Source organism: Zeus faber (genome assembly GCF_960531495.2).
Source record: "Zeus faber genome assembly, chromosome: 10".
NCBI lineage: Eukaryota > Metazoa > Chordata > Actinopteri > Zeiformes > Zeidae > Zeus > Zeus faber.
In genome coordinates, this window is record NC_137199.1 from 15,998,842 (window position 1) to 16,020,282 (window position 21,441).

The 21,441-nt window shown below is 42.0% G+C and overlaps 2 protein-coding genes across 2 annotated transcripts; both read right to left on the reverse strand.

Moving 5' to 3' along the window:
• Window positions 1–3,249: 3,249 nt before the first annotated feature.
• LOC307235894 (protocadherin alpha-8-like) lies at window positions 3,250–15,862 on the reverse strand (the record flags this gene model as incomplete). Its single annotated transcript, XM_080008153.1, has 3 exons — window positions 3,250–5,015; window positions 11,226–11,324; window positions 13,502–15,862. 3 exons carry the CDS (start codon window positions 15,860–15,862, stop codon window positions 4,971–4,973), a joined length of 2,505 nt encoding a protein of 834 aa, XP_079864279.1. The 3' UTR covers window positions 3,250–4,970.
• A 1,478-nt stretch (window positions 15,863–17,340) lies between these two features.
• LOC307235895 (protocadherin beta-15-like) lies at window positions 17,341–20,715 on the reverse strand (the record flags this gene model as incomplete). The annotated part of the gene is made up of 3 exons (XM_080008154.1): window positions 17,341–17,544; window positions 18,161–20,423; window positions 20,648–20,715. 3 exons carry the CDS (start codon window positions 20,713–20,715, stop codon window positions 17,341–17,343), a joined length of 2,535 nt encoding a protein of 844 aa, XP_079864280.1.
• Window positions 20,716–21,441: the final 726 nt, after the last annotated feature.

Below are 21,441 nucleotides of genomic sequence, written 5' to 3' on the forward strand. Positions count from 1 at the left end.
CTCCTGCAAGGGGGGGAGGGTAGTTCCAGTGGTACGTTCAGCTGAACGCACCACCCTCTGCAGGGCCCGCCTGTCCTGGGCAGTACAGTTCCCAAACCAGGCAGTGATGTTGCCTGTCAGGATGCTCTCCACTGCTCCAGAGTAGAAGGACTTGAGGATCCTCACCGAGACCCGGAATTTCCCCAGCTGCCTGAGGTGGTAGAGACGCTGCCTCGCCTTTCTCACCAGAGTGTCTGTGTGAACAGTCCATGTTAAGTCCTCTGTGATGTGGACTCCCAGATATCTGAAGCTGCTCACCCTATCGACAGAAGTCCCATTAATCCACAAGGGCGCGTGCGTCCTCGATTGTGATCCACGCCTAAAGTCCACAATCAGCTCCTTGGTTTTGCTGACGTTCAGGTGGAGGCTGTTGTCCTGGCACCAGAGTGACAGGTCAGCCACCTCCTCGCGGTAGGCCTTCTCATCGCAGTCGGTGATCAGGCCCACGACCACGGTGTCGTCAGCAAACTTGATGATGGTGTTGGAGCTGGACCTGGCCACACAGTCATGTGTGTACAGGGAGTACAGTAGGGGGCTGAGGACGCAACCCTGGGGGGATCCTGTATTCAGGGTGAGGGAGCTTGACATGTACTTCCCCACCTTGACCACCTGGGGGCGGCCTGTGAGGAAGTCCAGGATCCAGGTGCACAGCGGAGCATTCAATCCTAGCTCCAACAACTTGACAGCCAGTCTGGTGGGGACGATGGTGTTGAAAGCTGAACTATAATCAATGAACAGCATTCTCACATAGGCCCCCTTCTGGCCATCCAGGTGCGTGAGCGTGGTGTGCAGTACCTGGGAGACCGCGTCATCCGTGGATCTGTTCTGCCGGTACGCGAACTGCAACGGGTCCAAGGTGCGGGGGAGGGAGGCGCAGATGTAATCCTTAATCAGCCTCTCGAAACACTTCATGACCACCGAGGTGAGGGCCACCGGACGGTAGTCATTCAGGCAGGTTGGAGAGGCGATCTTCGGGACAGGAACGACGGTGGACCTCTTGAAGCAGGATGGGACCACTGATTCAGCCAGGGAGATGTTGAATATTGTGGTGAACACTGGAGCTAGCTGGTTAGCACAGGTCTTCAGTACTCGTCCAGATATGCCGTCTGGACCCGCAGCTTTCCTGGTGTTCACCCGCATCAAAGCCCTCCTGACCTCGTGCACGGACACTGAGAGTGCGCGCTCGTCCCCAGCGGTGTAACTCCAATTAGCCGGCGAGCTAGCGGTGCTGCTGCCAGACTCGAACCGCGCATAAAAGGAGTTCAGTTGGTCGGCCAGGGAGGCGTCCGCACTCGTGGCTGGGGAGGAGCTGCTCTTGTAGTTAGTTATTGTTCGCAGCCCCTCCCACAAGCGTCTTGTGTCCCCCCGCTCCATCTGCAGCTCCACGGTGTCTCTGTACGTCCGTTTGGCGTCCCTCACCGCCCTCCGCAGATTGTACGACGCCGCTTTGTAGTTGTCCATGTTACCAGATACAAGTCCGTCGTTGTAAGCGGCCGTGCGCGCATTCAGAGCGCAGCGGATGGATTTATCAACCCATGGCTTCTGGTTTGGAAATATCCGAACTTTCACCGTGGGAACGATTTCATCCGCGAGCGTAGCCACAAAACTCACTACAACCTCCGTAAACTCGCTGACGTCACTTGAACTCGCTTGGAACACGTCCCAGTCTACGTCAGTCAGAGCGTCCTGAACACTGATTCTAAAAAACGATCTGTTCTTCTGCTCCTGAATCTCAGTCCTGCCTTTGACACTGTTGACCATCACATTTTATTACTGAGATTAGAAATATGGGTTGGCCTATCTGGCCCGGTTATAAACTGGTTCGGAACCTACCTACAGGACAGGCAGTTCTTTGTGCCCATTGGAGATTTTGTCTGGAACAAAGTGGATATTGTATGGGGAGTGCCTCGAGGTTTGATTCTTGGACCATTATTGTTTAACCTCTATATGCTCCCACTTGCACATATTACAAAGAAACACAAAATAAATTACCATAAATATGCAGATGATTCACAACTGTACATATCCCTATCTCCTGATGAACTACTCCCCATACACTCCCTCATTCAGTGTTTTAATGATATTAATGCATAGATGTCACAGAACTTTTTGCAACTGAACAAAGATAAAACAGAAACACCCATTTTTGGTGCAATGGCTCAGAGACAAAAAATTGCAGCCCATCTATGTTCTCTGTCTCTGGAGAGCAAGAATGAAGCCAGAAATTTGGGTGTGACCATAGACGGCGACATAAATTTTAAGAGCCCTATCAATCACAACACAAAATCAGCCTTCTATCATCTAAAAAATATTAAAAAATTAAGAGGCTTCCTTTCAAAATCAAACTCTGAAAAATTAATCCATGCATTCATAACGAGTAGATTGGACTACTGTAATGGCCTATTCACCACCCTTTCCAAATCAGCTGTGCAGCGGCTACAGTTAATCCAAAATGCAGCTGCACGTGTTCTCACTGGCACAAAAATGTTTGAACACATCACATCTGTTCCCAGATCTCTACATTGGCTCCCTGTTGAAACTAGGATTATTGTTAAGATTCTGCTACGTGTATATAAAGCTCTGAGTGGATTTGGGCCTCAGTAGTAAAATAAATGCTCATTACACAAGAACCAGCAAGAACTCTCAGGTCCACAGGCAGTGGTCTTTTAACCATCCCTTGTACTAACTCTAAAGCAGGGGAGGATGCCTTCTGTATCTATGCCCCAAGTAGATGGAACACCCTGCCTGAGAACCTGAGAGAGGCCCCCACACTCAACACTTAAATGCAGGTGTGTGTGTGTGTGTGTGTGTGTGTGTGTGTGTGTGTGTGTGTGTGTGTGTTTGTGTGTGTGTGTGTGTGTGTGTGTGTGTGTGTGTGTGTGTGTGTGTGTGTGTGTGTGTGTGTGTGTGTTATGAGATTTGTTTATTCTGCACTGACTGTTCTTATGATTGTAGACATTTTTTTTTTAGGGATATATTTTTCTTTTTTTTTTGTGTTGCCCTGGTATGAAATGCGGTATATAAATAAAGTGTGACTTGACAATATATGGATATCAATCATTCTCAAATAAAACACTATTTTATTGCAATTGAAACCTCACAGCCGATGTTCAAACAACTTCTGATACAGTCAAATAAATGACAAAAAAAAATACAGTTTTCTTATAGGATAGTTTATTATTTCAAAACACAACCATGACTACAGACAAGTATATATATTTTTTTCTTTTTTTTTTTTTTTAGAAACTGACATCACAGCCATGCTAAGCAGCTAGATTACCAACTGTCAAACTAAAAGATCATCAGTCAGACTGAGACAAGTATACTATGGTCAAATATTTTGAATACAGGTCATATAGATATGAGAGTCATTTAAGTGTGAAGTAATGATGATGCAGAAATGATTTATGGAGCTCTTGATGGATGGATCATGACAACTTCAGCCTACCTGTTAAGCGGGTAAGCGGCACTAAATATGTGTGCGATACAGTATATATACAATATTGTTCAATCTGACCAAATTCATTTCAAAAATCACAATGATTAAATAACCCCAGCAACTGTTCTTAATGTTTGTAGATTTTAAAATAGAATAAAATAGAAAATAACAAAGATTTTTTTTTTTTTTTATGATGACATGTCTATTTTTAACATAGACATATTATTAGACAATTCACTAATGCACAGAGTAAAAAGAAATAAACAACAAACACCTTGTTTATTTTTCCATGGTTTAAGGGGTCCCAAACTTGCTTAAGCATGCTTCATTTATGGTGTTAGTTAAGCTCAAGTATTTTGTTATTGGTTCTCTTCTGCTGATATTACTTCGATAGCATGCTTAGCTTGTAGTCTTAAAGGAGCAATCGGTAACCATATACATTACGTTATGTCATTAAGCAGACGCTTTTGTCCAAAGAGACTTGCAGTAAGTGCATTTTGTCACAGTATCAAACCACTGTATATCACAGTTACAGCTAAACCTTCTCTAGGAACAAGCAACACTAGTGGAGTTAGATATATATGTGTTTTTTTAGAAGTTAGAACGTAAAAGGCAAATTAACATGAGACTAACATGAGACAGGTCAGTGCAAGTAGGGCCCAGGTATACAATAATAATACAATAATATACAATTAGCGACTGCTAAAGCAAGCCATAGAAATTACAAATGCATTGGCAATTGTGTCTCCTCCTGCATGACCCCAAACTGAACCCCAACCAAACCCCAACTTCTACCACTCTCAACCCTGTGAGCTAGTGTCCTCAAATTAAGTATTAACTGCTATATTTACAACAGGCAGTACAGTTAATGTTCAATAACATCAAGTGAACCAACCTGCAATTGTTATAGTCCAGTGCATTCAAGCTGTGTAACTTTGCAGCAGGACCAATGATCTGGTCTGATTTAGCAACTGTGCATGTGAAGGTAATAAAATGTACTCATTAAACTTATGTAGATGACAGTGTTAGGGACCAAGTTAGGCACAAGGACTTGCATGTAAGATTTAAATATATTCTGAACTTATTCAAGTCAAGCAAACAAGTGTAACATGGAAATGTAACACAAACGTAACATCCTAGGCCTAATAAATAAGGCCAACGAAATAGACTGGTGCTGAAATTCATACAAACTACACCATGAACTGAAACAATCCCATCTGACACACAAGAGTATATACAGTATACTGGTACATCGGACCAATACAGACACATGGGGTAGACAAATACAACATTTTGTTAACATTACACATACAAACACAGATTTCAGTCAATGTTCCATGGTTCTGGATAACAAATTATGTTTTAACAAAGTGAATAAATGCCAAAACATACAATTGAAATCAACTTTAACTAGTAACTATGTGACTTAGTGGATTTCCTGCCCCCATGACACCAGAGGACTTGGTACACTCGAGCGACCCTCTTCCTGCATTTAAACCATCTGGTTTGGGAAACGCATGGTTTGGCTGTTCCGGACCTGGTAGGACACAGCAATGAGAGGGGTAAATAATACAAACATAACTTGGAGGAAAACAGCAATAATGTTTAAGTGTGTACTCAAATGACTAAATAAAGAAATACTATTAAAGTCAGAGTATGCTATCGGAAGCAAGACATATGTGTTCTGTTATTTATCTGATGGTATGTATCTGTATTGTGTCAGTAAATGTGCATAAAGTAACTTAAATTAACCGAAAGATATGAGGGAAGGAGAAACTGCTTGAAATGGTATGCAAGCCTAGCAACATATACAGTAAGTAGCCAAGCATAATTACACTTAATTTACAGGTTTGGGGTTGTTCTCCAAAAGAAAAATTGTAAATATTAAACAGCAGGCCCAATGAAATGTTAATAAAGCCCAAACAGATACGGTGTGAGGTGTATTTACAAGGCGGATAGCTAAAGGCTTGTCTTGTCTTAGCAGGAGCAAAATAGGGTTTTGAGAATGGGATGGTACTTCTAGGACGCTGACAAAACCCTGCTAGTTATTCCTGTAATGACGCGGGCCTAATACAAGTCGTATCCTTGAGAAAGGATTTTCACGACTTCATAACCCCATGTATTCACACACAAACTCAACTCTGAGGGCTTCATCTGGAAGCTGGCGGATGTTGCCTGGTGTGTGATGGATGGCCTCATGCCTAATGCGTGGTATTTGGTTTACTATTATATAGTAAAAGACAGAGACCCCCTTGCAAACACTATGTCATAGCTTTCAGAGGACTTTGATATGGTTTGAATTCTGTGTCGACAAAACCCCTGACATTACTGGGATGGGCTCCTTTGGGTTCAGAATAGCTGAGCGATATTTTTGTGGCCCTCGTGGACTCCTCTGACTCTCTCTCTCACTCACTCTCTCACTATGGGAGTGTGCCTCAGTACAAAATGGATTAGGCTAACACCGGTAAGTGAATATGTGTGCATGCGTACATGTGCGCGTGTTTATGCGCGTTCAGCGCTCGCTCCAGAGCCAGTGTTTGGTCGCACCAACATGTGAAGCCGCGTGAACGCAAAGATAGCAGAGGCTGTGCGCTGCTCTGTGTGTAAACTTGATTACCATCACAGAGCTGACCTCATTGTGAGAGACGCCATGTCCTGACAATAAAAGCGAAAGCAGCAGAGAGCGTGTGCCCCACTGACACACAACAGCTAACAGCACATGCAGGATCAACAACCACAACCCCGCAGGCATCAGGCAGAGAAACAGAGAGCAAGAAAAGCAAGTGGATAAGAGAGACGGGGTGGGCATGAGAGGGAGAAATAGTGGCTAAGAGGGGGAGGAGAGCACAAGAGAGCGTTAGCGGCTATACTACAGAGGGAGAGTGGTGCAAGGGGAAGACAGGCAGAACACCCCCCCCCCCCCCTAAAAACGAATGTAGGGTAGCGTGCGTATTCCAGTATCATTCACATTCCTATTACGAAAGAACCGCACTAAAGATTGGGCTTTGAATCACGCTTTGGAGAGAAGAAGGGAATGTAGATAAGGGAACAAAGAGAAAAGAAGACGAAAATTAGGGCAAAGACTTGGGAGGGAGAGGGGGGAGGGAAACAGGAAGAAATCAGAGGCGGGAAAAGGAGACGGAAAGCTTGTTTGCTGCTGGAGCAGACTGTATCGGAGTGTGTGTCTGTGTGTGTGTGTCGCGTGCATGACGTGTGTGTGTGTGTGTGTGTACTCAAGCTGCGTAAAATTCTCCCGAGCTGCAGGAATTATTGTGCTCATGCTTAAAAGCTTTGTTTTCTGTCTGATGTTCAGCCTGTCCCCTATAACCTATTTCCCTGTGTCCCTGACAACACTTCAGTTTGGGAAGGGCAGTCTCCCAATTAACAAAAGCAACCGAGACGCAGAATACCAAGGTGCACTGAGCTGCTCTCGGTGTCGACACACGACATGATAACACAATTGCACAGATGAGCTAAGCCAAGCGAGCGGAATGTCATGGCGTGAGCGGCCACAGCCCCAGCCCAAGATAACAAGGGATAAGAATGAGAATACATTCGATACATTACACACACACGTATTATGTGTGTGTATACTATATTGTGTAAACTACATTTTAAAGGAGCTTAATTAGAATTGTTCATCAATGTTTTATTCTCGGTAAAATCATCTACTTTCAAGATTGACATGCTTGCCAAAGCAGCAATATCAATACCTACTTTAAAAAAAGGATATAAACATATAACATTAAAGCCACCACTAATTACCGCTAATATTGTGTAGGTCCCCCTCGTGCCGCCAAAACAGCTCTGACTCATCGAGGCATGGACTCCAAAAGACCTCTGAAGGCGTCCTGTGGTATCTGGCACCAAAACGTTAGCAGTGGATCCTTTAAGTCCTGTAAGTTGTGAGGTGGGGCCCCCATGGATCGGGTTTGTTGTTCCAGCACATTCCACAGATGCTTGATCGGATCGGACCCTAACCCCGCCCATCCACATGTCGTCGAAGAAAACGTGATTGATCAGACCGGGCCACCTTCTTCCATTGCTCCATGGTCCAGTTGTGATGCTCATGTGCCCATTGTAGGTGTTTTCGGCGGTTGACAGGGGTCAGGGATGGGCACACTGACCGGTCTGCGGCTACACAGCCCCATACACAGCAAGCTGTGATGCACTGTGTGTTCTGACACGTTTCTATCATAGCCAGCATTAACTTTTTCACAAAGTTGTGCTACAGTAGCTCTTCTGTGAGATCGGACAAAACGGGTTAGACTTCACACCCCATGGGCGCCCATTACCCTGTCACCAGTTCACTGGTTGTCCTTCTTTGGACCACTTTTGGTAGGTACTAACCACTGCATACCGGGAACACCCCACAAAACCTTTTGGAGATGCTCCCAATCATCTAGCCCTCACAATTTGGCCCATGTCAAAGTCGCTCAGATCCTTATGCTTGCCCATTTGTCCTGCTTCCAACACATCAACTTCAACAACTGACACTTGCTGCCTGATATATCCCACCGTTTGACAGGTGCCATTGGAATGAGATAATCCATGTTATTCACTTCACTTGTTAGTGGTTTTAATGTTGTGGCTGATCAGTGTGTGTGTGTGTGTGTATATGTGTGAATTATATATATATATATATATATATATATATGAAAAAGATATATTAAAAAGACATATTATAACACAGATGCAGCATGGTCTGCATGTGGTCATGTTGTGGACTGAACCCATGTGATCCACTGAGGTCACGACAGCACTTCAATGAGACACACTCATTTTTAATCACTGCAGTAAATCTCATATGGGCATCTGCTGTCCAAGAACAGCTTGGCACTATTTCTGTATTGCACACACAGACACCACTCATAAACACATAAATGCCACAACCACACACAGACAAACGTGTACACCCATACAGAATGAATAATCAGCACAGTGTATAGTTCTGAACAACATTACACAGATAAACTTTGTCCAAAATGGCATACTGGCGAACTATTTAGTACGCCAAATAAGTATGTGAAGGTGTTAAGTATGTCTGAAAGCATAGAATGCTCAAATAGTAGGTGAAATGTACCGGGGTGGCATACCATATGTCATGCAATATTGTAGTACGCAAAAATTGCAAAACTAAGCAGTCCTATTCCACCATACAGTCCTAACCCACAACGCATTGTGAAGGCCATGGTAAAAATTGGTAAAATGTTCTCTACAGCGTCATCATCAACCCAGAACGTGCTGAAAGAAAGTGGAGAGGGAATATGACAGGTAGTATGTCATATACCATAGGCCATCATTCTTTTTACACACAGTTAAGTACGCTGGAGGATAGTATGAAGTACGTAGTACGACATTTCAGACAGTGATTCAAGTAGTTAGTTCAGGAAGCTGCATTTACTCTTTTTCTTTAAATATTGTGAATTGTCTGTCTGCTGTCTCTTATATTTTCCCTTCATATCCACAGTACATTCACGAGTAGAGCTGTCACATTTATTACATTATCACAACAATTTTAGCTGACAGTGACTATTTAGTAAAATTGATTCCCCAATCATGTTTCCATCCAAATTTAATCTCAATGTTCTATATCAACATATGGCTTTTCTGCAAAAGGTAGACATGTATTAGTATTATGAGATTATACTATCATCATGGCATAAAAAGAAAAAAAAAAGATGCAGTTAAATAGTTAATCGCAATTATTTGCATGACAAGTAATCGTAAAATAAAATTTCACAAAAGTGGCAGCCCTACTCACGAGTGCAGCCTTCCAATCAACATTCAGAATAAGTCAAATAAAACGAAAATCACTGTATTTTTTGCTGCATGTCATTTTTAGGCAAGTAATCTATGGTTGACCCAGTTGTTCAGAGAGAAGAGATAATCTACATACTATGGAATATCTAATTAGGAGCTCAGGCGTGTTCCTAGCGGTGCTGTTGCTTATGTGTTGCCCTGCATGCTGCCTGGCAACTTCAAATAGGGATTTTACTGATATAATACATGTGTTAGTTTCTAAATAAACCTATTTTTCATGGTATACTATGAGATATGGCTACAGAGGAGCCATATAGAAGATGTATCCCCTCCCCCGTCCTGTGCTGCTCCCTCCATAAGTTCCTCCCTCATTCTCTCTTTCACTGTTGCTAGGACCGCTGAGAGCGCATGAGGCTTGCCGTGGAAACGAGAACATTCAGGGGTGGATCTGCTACGGTGTTGCTATGGGCAACAAACACCATATCCTTTCAAATGTGTGTTACTTCATGCAGATGTTCATAACTGCTGTGAAATGCATCTTTAAAGCTATTCAATTATGATGTTTATAGAGCAGCCCTTTGGCTCAACAGAGGCTGTAGCAGTAAATTGTGATGCCATTAAAAGCCCTTGTTAGTATTTGTGTTGAATCAAGATCATGTGAAAAAATCAGCTCTCGTTGTGGCACTGGCACTGAATAACAGATCACAGACAAAGAGAGGAAATCTCAACCTGAAAAAATTAATTGCTTGCTGCATTGCAAGCCTTCATTTACTGGCAGATCTCTGGCAAAGCACTGCATCCCAACCCCCCCCTCTGACTGTCTGTGGGCTGTGAGTCACTGCACACTAGCTCCGGGCTGCTCTCTGCTGTTGCCCAGCAAGTGATGGCTTAAGTGTGGCCTCAACCCCAGCCAGCGAGGAGAGACACACATCTAGATACACAGAAAAAGAATACCTGCACAGCCACACAGCACTACATGCACGTCTGTAAACCAACATAAATAAGGCCATGATATAGGAGTTGTACTGTTTTCTATCAGAACACCCACATGTGATCTAATTTTGAAGAATGGATGGAGTAGCTCAGATGACCATGCCCATAGAGGGATAATGAAATTGTAATATGTGACTATATGTTGTTGAAAATACAATTGTGTTGACAAAGAATCAATCAGACATTTAGGTATTAAGCTAGAAAAGCTAGCCAAGAACTACTGCAAGTAGTTACTATACGTGTCAAACACTCAAAGAGCTCAAAGATGAGCTTGTAAACTATACTATTGATTAGATTACAAGGGCCACCATGCTGAGATGCATTTTATTTATAAATGAAGTCTGCAGACTTGTTTACTGAATTGTAAACGTAAATAATAGACCAAGGGAACCGAGGGAATATTACCATGCAAAACATTGAATCAAGATCATGTCATGCTATATATCATCAATCAGTGATTGCTATGATTGCATAACAAACGTTAAAAAAATGAAAAAAAAAAAAAAAAACATCTGATAGATGTTGGTTGTCAAAGTCTGGATTGTGCTATGATACATTCAGTTATATGTATAGACAACGCAGCACAAGGACATAAAAACCTAAACAGTCCAAATGAATTTTTGCTTGGAGTGGTCCTGTTTCCTCCCACTTCCAGAGATGCAGCGTAGGATATTTGGAGACTCTGACCTGACCCCAGGTTAAGATGCTGTGTGAGTGAATGTGTGTGATCCTGGACTAATCCTTGCCTTACGCCCAGTGTCAGATGAATTAGGTTCCGGGCTCTCTAAGACCCTGATGTGGAAACGGGCGTATGGATGGATGGATGGATGGGTGTTTGCAGTAATACTTCATATGATTTGATATATCATATGATTCCTCATCCCATCAAACCTCCAAACTGAGACTTTCAGAATGTTTAAATCATTGTTGCGCACATTTACATGTATGGTATTTGTATTTATACAGACTTGATCAATTGTTTTTGTCTTACCTCTTCAAATTGATGTCTCCTATGACCGACCACGAGGGTATTCCCATTGCTGCCTGGAACTACAGTAGAGCCAATACTCATTCTCTGGTCAGCAACTTCCTGCAATGAAGAAAATGCACAGGTGTTATATCCAGTGTCATCATAATGAACACTTGTTCAATTTGTTCATTGTCACACATGCATAAATTATCCCACTCTCATGATGTATATGTGTCTTCATCAGAAGCACTAACTGAAAACATCAATTACCCAGGAACATCATTCTCATGAATATAGAAAGGACTGAAAAAAACACTGGACTGTTATCACTCACATTCAACACAGTGATACTTGTAAAAAAAAGATAAGGCAAGTATGTCACGTCTTAATCAGAGCAATCCCCTCTTTTCGGGGTCAATTTGGTGACGACAGCGTACATGTATGGAGACTAAAATATACCCAAAAGCGTCTCCTTTTTGGGGAAGCTGGGACTGGAGTCCTTCACATCCAACACCTCCACAGAGACATAGTGGATCTCAAGTGGGCTCTCCAGAAGGGTTTTTATGTATCACACATATTCACACACTGCTTCACTCGCACAGCTCTTCTTGATCTCTTTCTTTTCTGTTCAAATATATGACGCCATCGTCCAGACACAATGCAAAATCCCCTACCTATCAAAGCAATGACATCCAGACTGAGGTCTTTAGCCACATTCCCAACTTGAGATCCTTCATTCAGCTCTTCGGAGACCGAGTATCTTATTCCACCCCTGCTCCACGTCTCTTCACTGCCATGTTAGTGAAGACAGGTGGAGCAGGGATTAAAAGTGCAGTCTTTGTGATAGATTAAAAAAAAAAAAAAAATCTTATATAGTCCAAAATGGCAAGTCATGAACGTCCCGAAATATGCTGAAACTTGAAAACTTTATCTGAATCAATACTCCAAGAAGTCAAACTCTGCGTATCACTGAAGAAATACACAACGCTGCTGAATGGTTATTCTACTTGAGCACTGACATCAGGAGATCTGATGTTGCATCGCAGGATGCAGTTTTACCATTTAATGATATACAACAACATATCAGAACAGCATATCACAGCTGCTGAAATGAACAGGCTTACAATAGGATTTGGCATCGCAAAGGGTAGTTATGAAATTGTGCTGCAGCAACTTTGTCCTGTAACAACCAGAGCTACAGTAGCTGCGTCACAGACTTACACAAACATCAGCAGACCAAATCTTGTGCATGCTCTCTCGAAAGATATTTTTAATATGTATCATTTATTAAATGTATTTGCTATATTCTAAATACTGTTAACTCCCTTTCCAAAGTATCAAAATATACAACTACTAGTTCCACAACACTCTATTTTTTTTAGGCAAATCAATTGATTGTGCTAGTAAGACACAAGGAAACCTGCCTCATTCTTAAAAAGGACACTCAATTCATTGGATAGCTTAATCAGTATTCAAGGCTTAGGTCAAAAATCAAAAATGTACTACGATTTCAATTAAACAGTATATCCCATAGTTAACAACTATGCTGAAGTGAAACATCCAGACGAGATCAATACATAGAATGCATTGAAACGACATTCCTCGCTCTGAAAGATATCATAAAAAATGTTTTATCAAGGTTGTCAAAGCTGGGAACATTATCAAACCCAAGATGACTGTTGTATTATACCTGAATATGGAAGATTTTATTAAAACTGGTATTTTTTCTTGTAAATGTAACATTTGTGACAGATTTACAACTGGAACATAATTTTTAATTATGTTATATATATATATATATATATATATATATATATATATATATATATATATATATATATATATATATATATATAACATAATTGAAAATGAATTAAAAATATATAAATACATTTATTTTATTTATATATATAACATAATTGAAAAAAATAAAATAAATTATATATATATAGCCTGTTTGGAAGATAAGATGGAAATGGAGTGGAGTGGGCATTTTTATCCTATACCTCATGTTTCCTAATGTCAGGCCGGCGTATTGTTTCAAACAATACTCTGCAGCAGCCGTTTGGTAGATAATCAATGAATGCTCCATCACTCTCAAATCTCAAAGGTATGGGATGTATTGAACTGACTTTACTAACATCTAAACTTTACTGCTGAAAAACGGCTACTGAACTCCAAACACTTTATATGTATGCATAAACCAGATCAATGCAGCATTACATCCATACAGATAAAAAATAAACTGATAACCAGACATTTCACAGAATATCACCACTTGCCATCATTTTCCTTACCTCATCACAAGGACGCCTCCTGTCTGGCAACACTAGAGTATTCCCATTGCTTCCTGGAACTACAGTAGAGCCAATACTCATTCTGGGTCCAACTAACATGTACCGTTTGTCTCCAGATCTGTACTGGATGCTGTGACACAGAGTCCCGTCGTAATTTGGATCTTGTAAATGCTTTGAGGAATAGTCTGTGGTTTTGGAGCATTGCATTGCAACCAAAACTATAATGCTGATGAGGAACAGTACAGAAACTGATCCCAGGGTAATAATCAGATAAAACGTCATATTGTCGTCGCCAGCCTCAGCTGCTGCACTCTTCACATCGGAAGCTGCAAACGCCTCTTTGGGCTCCACAACCTTGACAATCACAGTAGCTGTTGCTGAGAGCGACACGTTCCCATTGTCTTTAACCAGTATGACCAGTTTATGTTCAGGCTCGTCTGTCTCTGTGAATGAGCGAAGTGTTCTTATCTGTCCAGTATAGCGGTCCAGGCCAAACAGACTGTGGTCTTTAACTTCCTGAAGAGAAAATAGCAACAAGCCATTATATCCAATATCAGCATCATAGGCTCTGACTTTAGTCACCAAATGTCCTGGAGCCACATTTCGAGGAATCTCCTCCACACCTTCAGCAGAACCATTAGTGTTGACTGGATACAAGATAACTGGAGTGTTGTCGTTCTGGTCCAGAATGAACACGTTCACTGTGACGTTGCTACTTAAAGATGGAGTTCCAGAGTCTGTAGCAATAACTTGGAAATTAAATGTTTTCAGTGTTTCAAAGTCAAAGCTTTTAAGTGCCAAAATGTCGCCATTTTGTGAATTGATGTTTAAAAACGATGCTGTTTTATCGTCCACATGCCCATTTCTTAAAATATGAAATGAAATGGCAGCATTTTCATTATCATCGCCATCAAACGCTTTTACACTAAATACTGAATTTCCTGGAGTGTTATTCTCATTGAGATAGAAAGTGTAGGGGCTGAGGGAAAACTCTGGACCATTGTCATTCACATCTGACACAACAACACTTATTGACTTTTCAGATAACAGAGCAGGTCTACCTGTATCCTTTGCAAATATCGTTAGGTCATAGTGGGACTGTTTTTCCCTATCCAGATGTGACTTTGTGACCAATGAATACATGTTTTCTTTTAAGGATGGTGATAATGAGAAAGGCACATCCTCACTTACAGAGCAAATAACTTTCCCATTAAACCCAGAGTCCAAATCTCTCACACTGATAAGCGCAACTGTGGTGCCAAGTCGGGAATCCTCTGGTATGGCGTTGGAAAACGAGGTCACTTCGATCTCAGGTGCATTGTCATTTACATCAACTATCTTAATTATTACACTTTTTTCTGTAGTTAGAGGGGGGAGGCCTTTGTCAGATGCTTGTATTTCTATTTCATATTTGTCCTTGTCTTCATAGTCTATTAATCCTTTCACAAGAATCTCACCTGTGGCTTGGTTTATATCAAAAAGCTTATATAGTCTGTTACTCACGCTATTGCCGAATGAAAAAACGACATCTCCATTTGGACCATCATCCAAATCGGTTGCATTTACTTGTATCACCGTTGTGCCTATTGGTACATTTTCATTGAGCATCACAGAGTAAACGTCTTTCGAGAACATCGGTGTGTTGTCATTAACATCCAATACATCTACTCGAATTTTCATCTCGCCAGATTTCGGAGGTTTACCTCCGTCCAGCGCCGTGAGGACCAACGAGTGGCTCCTCGCAGCCTCTCTATCTAACGACTTTTGCAAAACTAATATAGGTATTTTTCCATCTTCCCCCTTATCCTTCACTTCCAACCGAAAATGGTCGTTGTGGCTGAGTTTGTACTGCTGAATGGACAACGGACCTCCGTCCGGATCTCTAGAAGGCTGCAGCTGGAAGCGAGCCCCAGGCAACACCGACTCATAAACCTCTAACCGTTTCTCTTCCTCTGGAAAGCTGGGGGAATGATCATTCACATCGAGCACCTCCACTTCAACATAGTGTATTTCCAGTGGGTTCTCCAGCACGGTTTTGAGGCTGATCAAACACGTACTCATCCTCTCGCATATCTCTTCCCTGTCTATCTTGCGGTTCACGTACAAGTTGCCGTCGCTCGGATTCACGCGGAAAAGAGCGTCGCTGGAGCCAGAAACGATCCGATATCTCCTGTTTTGTAGCGTGTTCTTGTCCAGTCCCAGATCCCTCGCGACATTCCCGACGACAGTCCCGTCCTTTACCTCCTCCTGGATGGAATATCTTATCTGAGCCGAGGCGACACTCCACAAAAGAACCAACGTGACCGTGAGGGCGACGCGCCGTCCCCGTGCCCCGCGCGCCTCACGGCTTCTTTGTTCCATGACTCCAGACGGAGATGCGTTTACGCCTTCACAATACAAAAAAAAAATATATATATATATGTTTCTAAATCTTAATAGTATCCATGAATGCGAAGAGGGAGTTTTCTTGAGAAACGCTCCGGACGCAAACAGAGCCGCTGCGGTGGACGCTTGACGCCGCGGTGGGTGGGAGTGGCGCGCAACTCCGTTGAACATCCTGTGCAGTGACACCGCGCGATCGGATGTTTCATTGCAAAAGTCCTAAAGTTCCCGCAGGTAGTTATTCTCGTCCCCCTCCCCACTGATCCAACCAGAACAAAAAAAATGAGCCTGTTGTAACTGGGCAAAGCGTATCGAGGTATTTGCACTTCCGTGTTCCAAAAAAGTGAATCCGCAAACTACTGCAAACACAAACAAATAAACAAACAAACAAAAAACAAACAAACAAACAAAAACAATATCAGCACCAAGGACAGCGCCATTTTCGCTTTTTTTTTTCTCTCCAGTAGGTTTTAGGAGCCAAGATGTCAAACAACAAGGTGGGAAAAATGGCGTGGTCGCCGAATAGAAAAACATATATATTTATTTGCGCTGTGTGCCCAGTGTATGTGTATGAAGTTTCAATTATTCGAATTTATGTTTAAAAGCCAAATGAAGTTTTCTCTGCCCACATCTCTAGAAGTCGCTTTTTCTCCACCTCTGAAAATATGGTAGAACGCGTAATTTCATTATTACCCGCGTCGTGATCAACTGCGCGGACTGTAAACACGGTCTCCAGGAGAATTCAATTCTGAGTAACATCGAAAAACGACTCGTCATGTTGTGCCACTTGGGCAAACGTCTGGACATCGCAATGCTGACAACCAGCGAAGCCTTTTCATCAAAGCATGAAACCTTAATTCGTTTAAAAAAAAAGTTGCGTTAAAACATATGAATAAGATTGAAAAAAAATCATAAAAACACATGGACAACGATTATTTAATAGCTACTGCAGGTTTTTATAAAACATGAGCCGGCGGAATGAAATTTGGGCGTAGTTCCTCATACAATAAAACCTTCGCAGTCAATAGCATTCTGTCTTCTTGTAATTTATTATGGAAAATGATTGCAACCTCTATATTACGGGGCTGTGGTTTACAAGCGTGGCAAATGCATTGTATAGGCTATACGCCAATTACACTTGGATAGGAATGGAACGAGATTCACAGGAAAATTCGTATCCGTTTAAAAGATTCATAAACCAATGAGGGCATTGATAAACATTGTTCATCACCAAGGACAACGACGATCGTTTAGTCATATATTTACGCAACAGTATTGATATTTGGAAAGGGTTATTAAAAACATGCAAAAAGGAAAATGCCAGGAAATCCTTCAATTAACAGAGTAACGACATAAATGGATAATATTGCCCCTTCTCGTGTGAGTGTGGAACAGAAAGTTATGCCAGAGAGTTATTGTTTGGGTAACACTAAATAACAATATTTGCATTCTGTATCTTACTTTTTCAGATGCAAGTCTCCTGCCAGGGGCCGCAAGAGTATTCCCATTGCTTCCGGATCAATAGTAGAGCCAATACTCATTCTGGGTCCAACTAATATGTACCACTTGTCTCCAGATCTGTACTGGATGCTGTGACACAGAGTCCCATCGTCATTTGGATCTTGTAAATACTTGGAGAAATAGTCTGTGGTTTTGGAGCACTGCATTGCAATCAACACAATGATGCTTATGATCAAAACTGAAGAGACTGAGCACAAAGTTATAATGAGATAAAAATCACGCTGTTCTCCTCTACATCTTTGGCTGAAGTCTTCACATCAGAAGCTGCGAAAGCTTCTTTAGGTTCCACAACCTTGACAATCACAGTAGCTGTGGCTGAGAGTGACATGTTCCCATTGTCTTTAACCAGTATGACCAGTTTATGTCCAGCCTCTTCTGTCTCTGTGAATGAGCGAAGTGTTCTCATCTGTCCAGTATAGCGGTCCAGACCAAACAGATTGTGGTCAGAAACATCTTGTAGAGAAAATAATAACCCAGCCATTATATCCTATATCAACATCATAAGTTCTGACTTTAGTCACCAAATGTCCTGCAGCCACATTGTGAGGAATCTCCTCCACACCTTCACCAGAAGCATTAGTTTTCACTGGATACAAGATAACTGGAGTGTTGTCATTCTGATCCAGAATGAACACGTTCACTGTGACGTTGCCTCTTAAAGACGGAGTAGTGAAATTGAATTGTGACTTGAAATGAGCATTTGTAAATTTACAGGTTAATTGTTTTTTAGAAAGATTTTCTTACCTCTCCAGATACAAGTCTCCTATCAGGGTGAACAAGAGTATTTGCGTTGCTTCCTGGAACAATAGTAGAGCCAATACTCATTCTGGGTCCAACTAACATGTAGCGCTTCTCTCCAGATCTGTACTGGATGCTGTGACACAGAGTCCCATCGTAATTTGGATCTTGTAAATTCTTAGAGGAATAGTCTGTGGTTTTGGAGCACTGCATTGCAATCAACACAATTATGCTTATGATAAAAAGTGCTGAAACAGATGCCAAAGTTATCATTAAATAAAATGTCATGCCACTGTCCTCAATGTCATTTGTTGCACTCTTCACATCAGAAGTTGCAAACGCCTCTTTGGGCTCCACAACCTTGACAATCACAGTAGCTGTTGCTGAGAGCGACACGTTCCCATTGTCTTTAACCAGTATGACCAGTTTATGTTCAGCCTCGTCTGTCTCTGTGAATGAGCGAAGTGTTCTTATCTGTCCAGTATAGCGGTCCAGGCCAAATAGACTGTGGTCCTTAACTTCTTGCAAAGAAAATAGCAACCAGCCGTTGTATCCAATATCAGGGTCATAAGCTCTGACTTTAGTCACCAAATGTCCTGCAGCCACATTTCGAGGAATCTCCTCCACACCTTCAGCAGAACCATTAGTGTTGACAGGATACAAGATAACTGGAGTGTTGTCGTTCTGGTCCAGAATGAACACGTTCACTGTGACATTGCTACTTAAAGATGGAGTTCCAGAGTCTCTTGCCAAAACATGGAATTGAAAAGTTTTTAAAGATTCAAAGTCAAAACTTCTTAAGGCCACTACATCTCCATTTTCAGAATTTATATTTAAAAATGATATTACATTGTTTTCTCCGCCTCTGAAAATATGGTAGGAGATAAGTGCATTTTCACCCTCGTCTTGATCAGATGCCTGCACTGTAAACACTGAGACTCCAGGAGAATTATTCTCAGTAACATAGAAAGTGTAGGGGCTCCTTGAAAACTGTGGCCTGTTATCATTAACGTCTGATACATCAATGTGCATTGTCTTTTCAGATGACAAAGAGGGGTCACCTGCGTCTTTAGCAATAATTGTAACATCATATTGAGACTGTTTTTCTCGATCCAAATGTATTTTGGTTACTACAGAGTACATGTTATTCTTTGAAGAGGGACTCAGTGTGAATGGAACATCTCCCTTAATAAAACACATAACTTTTCCATTGATACCAGAGTCTGAATCTTTTACTGTAATTAATGCCACTGTTGTCCCTGGTTTGGAATCTTCTGGGAGAGCTCGAGAAAAAGACGTCACTTCGATCTCCGGTGCGTTGTCATTGACGTCAATTATATTAATAACGACGCTTTTGTCTGTTGTGAATATAGATGCGCCCTTGTCTGATGCCTGGATATCAATTTCATATCTGCTTCTCTCTTCAAAGTCAAAATTTCCTAAAACAATTATTTCTCCTGTTATTGGATTCAATTCAAAATGTGACCGCACTTTCCCATCAACATCATTACCAAATGAGTACACAACCTCACCATTTGAACCTTCATCCGGATCTGTTGCATTTACTTGTATAATAGTTGTGCCTATAGGAGAATTTTCATTTACTTGAACAGAGTATGAGTCTTTTGTGAAGACTGGAGGATTATCATTAACATCTGACACATCTATATTTATTCTCATTTCACCAGATCTTGGAGGTTTACCTCCATCAATAGCGGTTAATAATAGATTATGAGTTTTGTCAGATTCTCTATCCAATGGCTTTTGGAGAATTAAAATAGGGCTTTTACGGTTTTCGCCGCGATCCTTAACCTCCAAACGAAAATGTTCATTATTACTTAATTTATACTGCTGAACAGACAGTATGCCGCTATCTGCATCGCGTGCAGCTTGTAACTGAAATCGCATTCCTGGTGATGCAGATTCTGGAATTTCTAATATTTTCTCATGTTCTGGAAAACTGGGAGAGTGATCGTTCACATCCAATATTTCTACCGCGACATAATGGACCTCGAGTGGATTCTCCAAAACCGTCTTTAAGTCGACCAAGCAAACCTTGCTTCGCTCGCAGACCTCCTCTCTGTCAATCTTTCGCGTCACATACAATACACCATCCTCCTGGTTCAGATGGAAAGGGGGTTCTGTCGAGCCATACACGATGCGACATCCTCTCTCTTTCAGCGTGTTCTGATCTAATCCCAAATCCTTGGCAACGTTTCCAACAACCGTTCCTTCTTCTACTTCTTCAGAGATGGAATATCTCATGTCACCTGAAGCCCAGCTCCTCAGCGCAACCAAAGCAAAAATACAGACAAAACGTCGCCATCGCTCTCTCCATGACTGTTGTCCTCTTTGTTCCATTGTGGGACGATTCCCAAAATATAACCCTCTACAACTAATATTCTTCAGCCATGAAATAGTTCCTGGTCATTATCCTTGGGAAAAATCACAGTCGTATCCAACGGAGCTAGAGAGATACACGGAGCTCGGGTTTCACGTCGTTACCCCAGCAAGGTTTTGAGATTTAGAAACACCAGGCACAACAAGGGATGAGCCTTTCCGCTGTGGCGCATCGTTCAGAAGCATGGATTGCTTTTATACTGACACCGCGTGATTAGAAATAGTATTACAGGACTGTGTTTTACTTTCGCAAAATAAGTCAAACAAACAATTATATTAATTATATATAGGCGGAGTATGCGTTAATGTATGGAAAAGGAATAACACCCATTGTTAAAACGATTCAGCACCCCGGACAGCGACTGAAATGTTTAAGAAAAACGTGAGAATAGCGTGGCCTAATTTCGCACTGTACACTATCGACAGAGAAATTTATTATAGACAGGTAAAATTCTCAACCGTTGTCACAGTAAGCACCCTCAATTTGATCCGTGTTAGGCCACGGACCCCATTAGATGAGATTATATTTCTCGGACCACCATCGGATTTTTATAATTAGATTTGATTTTACTCCAAACCACCTGTCTATACCATAGGGAGAGAACAGCGGAACTGATTAAAATATATAGGCGTTATCGTCCATTCCCTAATGGGGTTAAGGCTTGTAAAATCAAATAATGTTGAAGTATTAATAACTTCGCTGGGACGCCACTAGAACCTCCTGAAGTGCTCCTGGTGGGACCCCGGGCCCCACGTTGAGAGCCACCGGCGGCTCCCTCCCCCCTACTCTCTTGGAAAGCGGTGATACTTCGTTAGCCAGTGGGTAAGGCCTCTGCTGATGACGTCACACATGTCCGCAGGCCCCGCCCCTCGCATTCCAGCGGCGCCGCCCCGCAGCC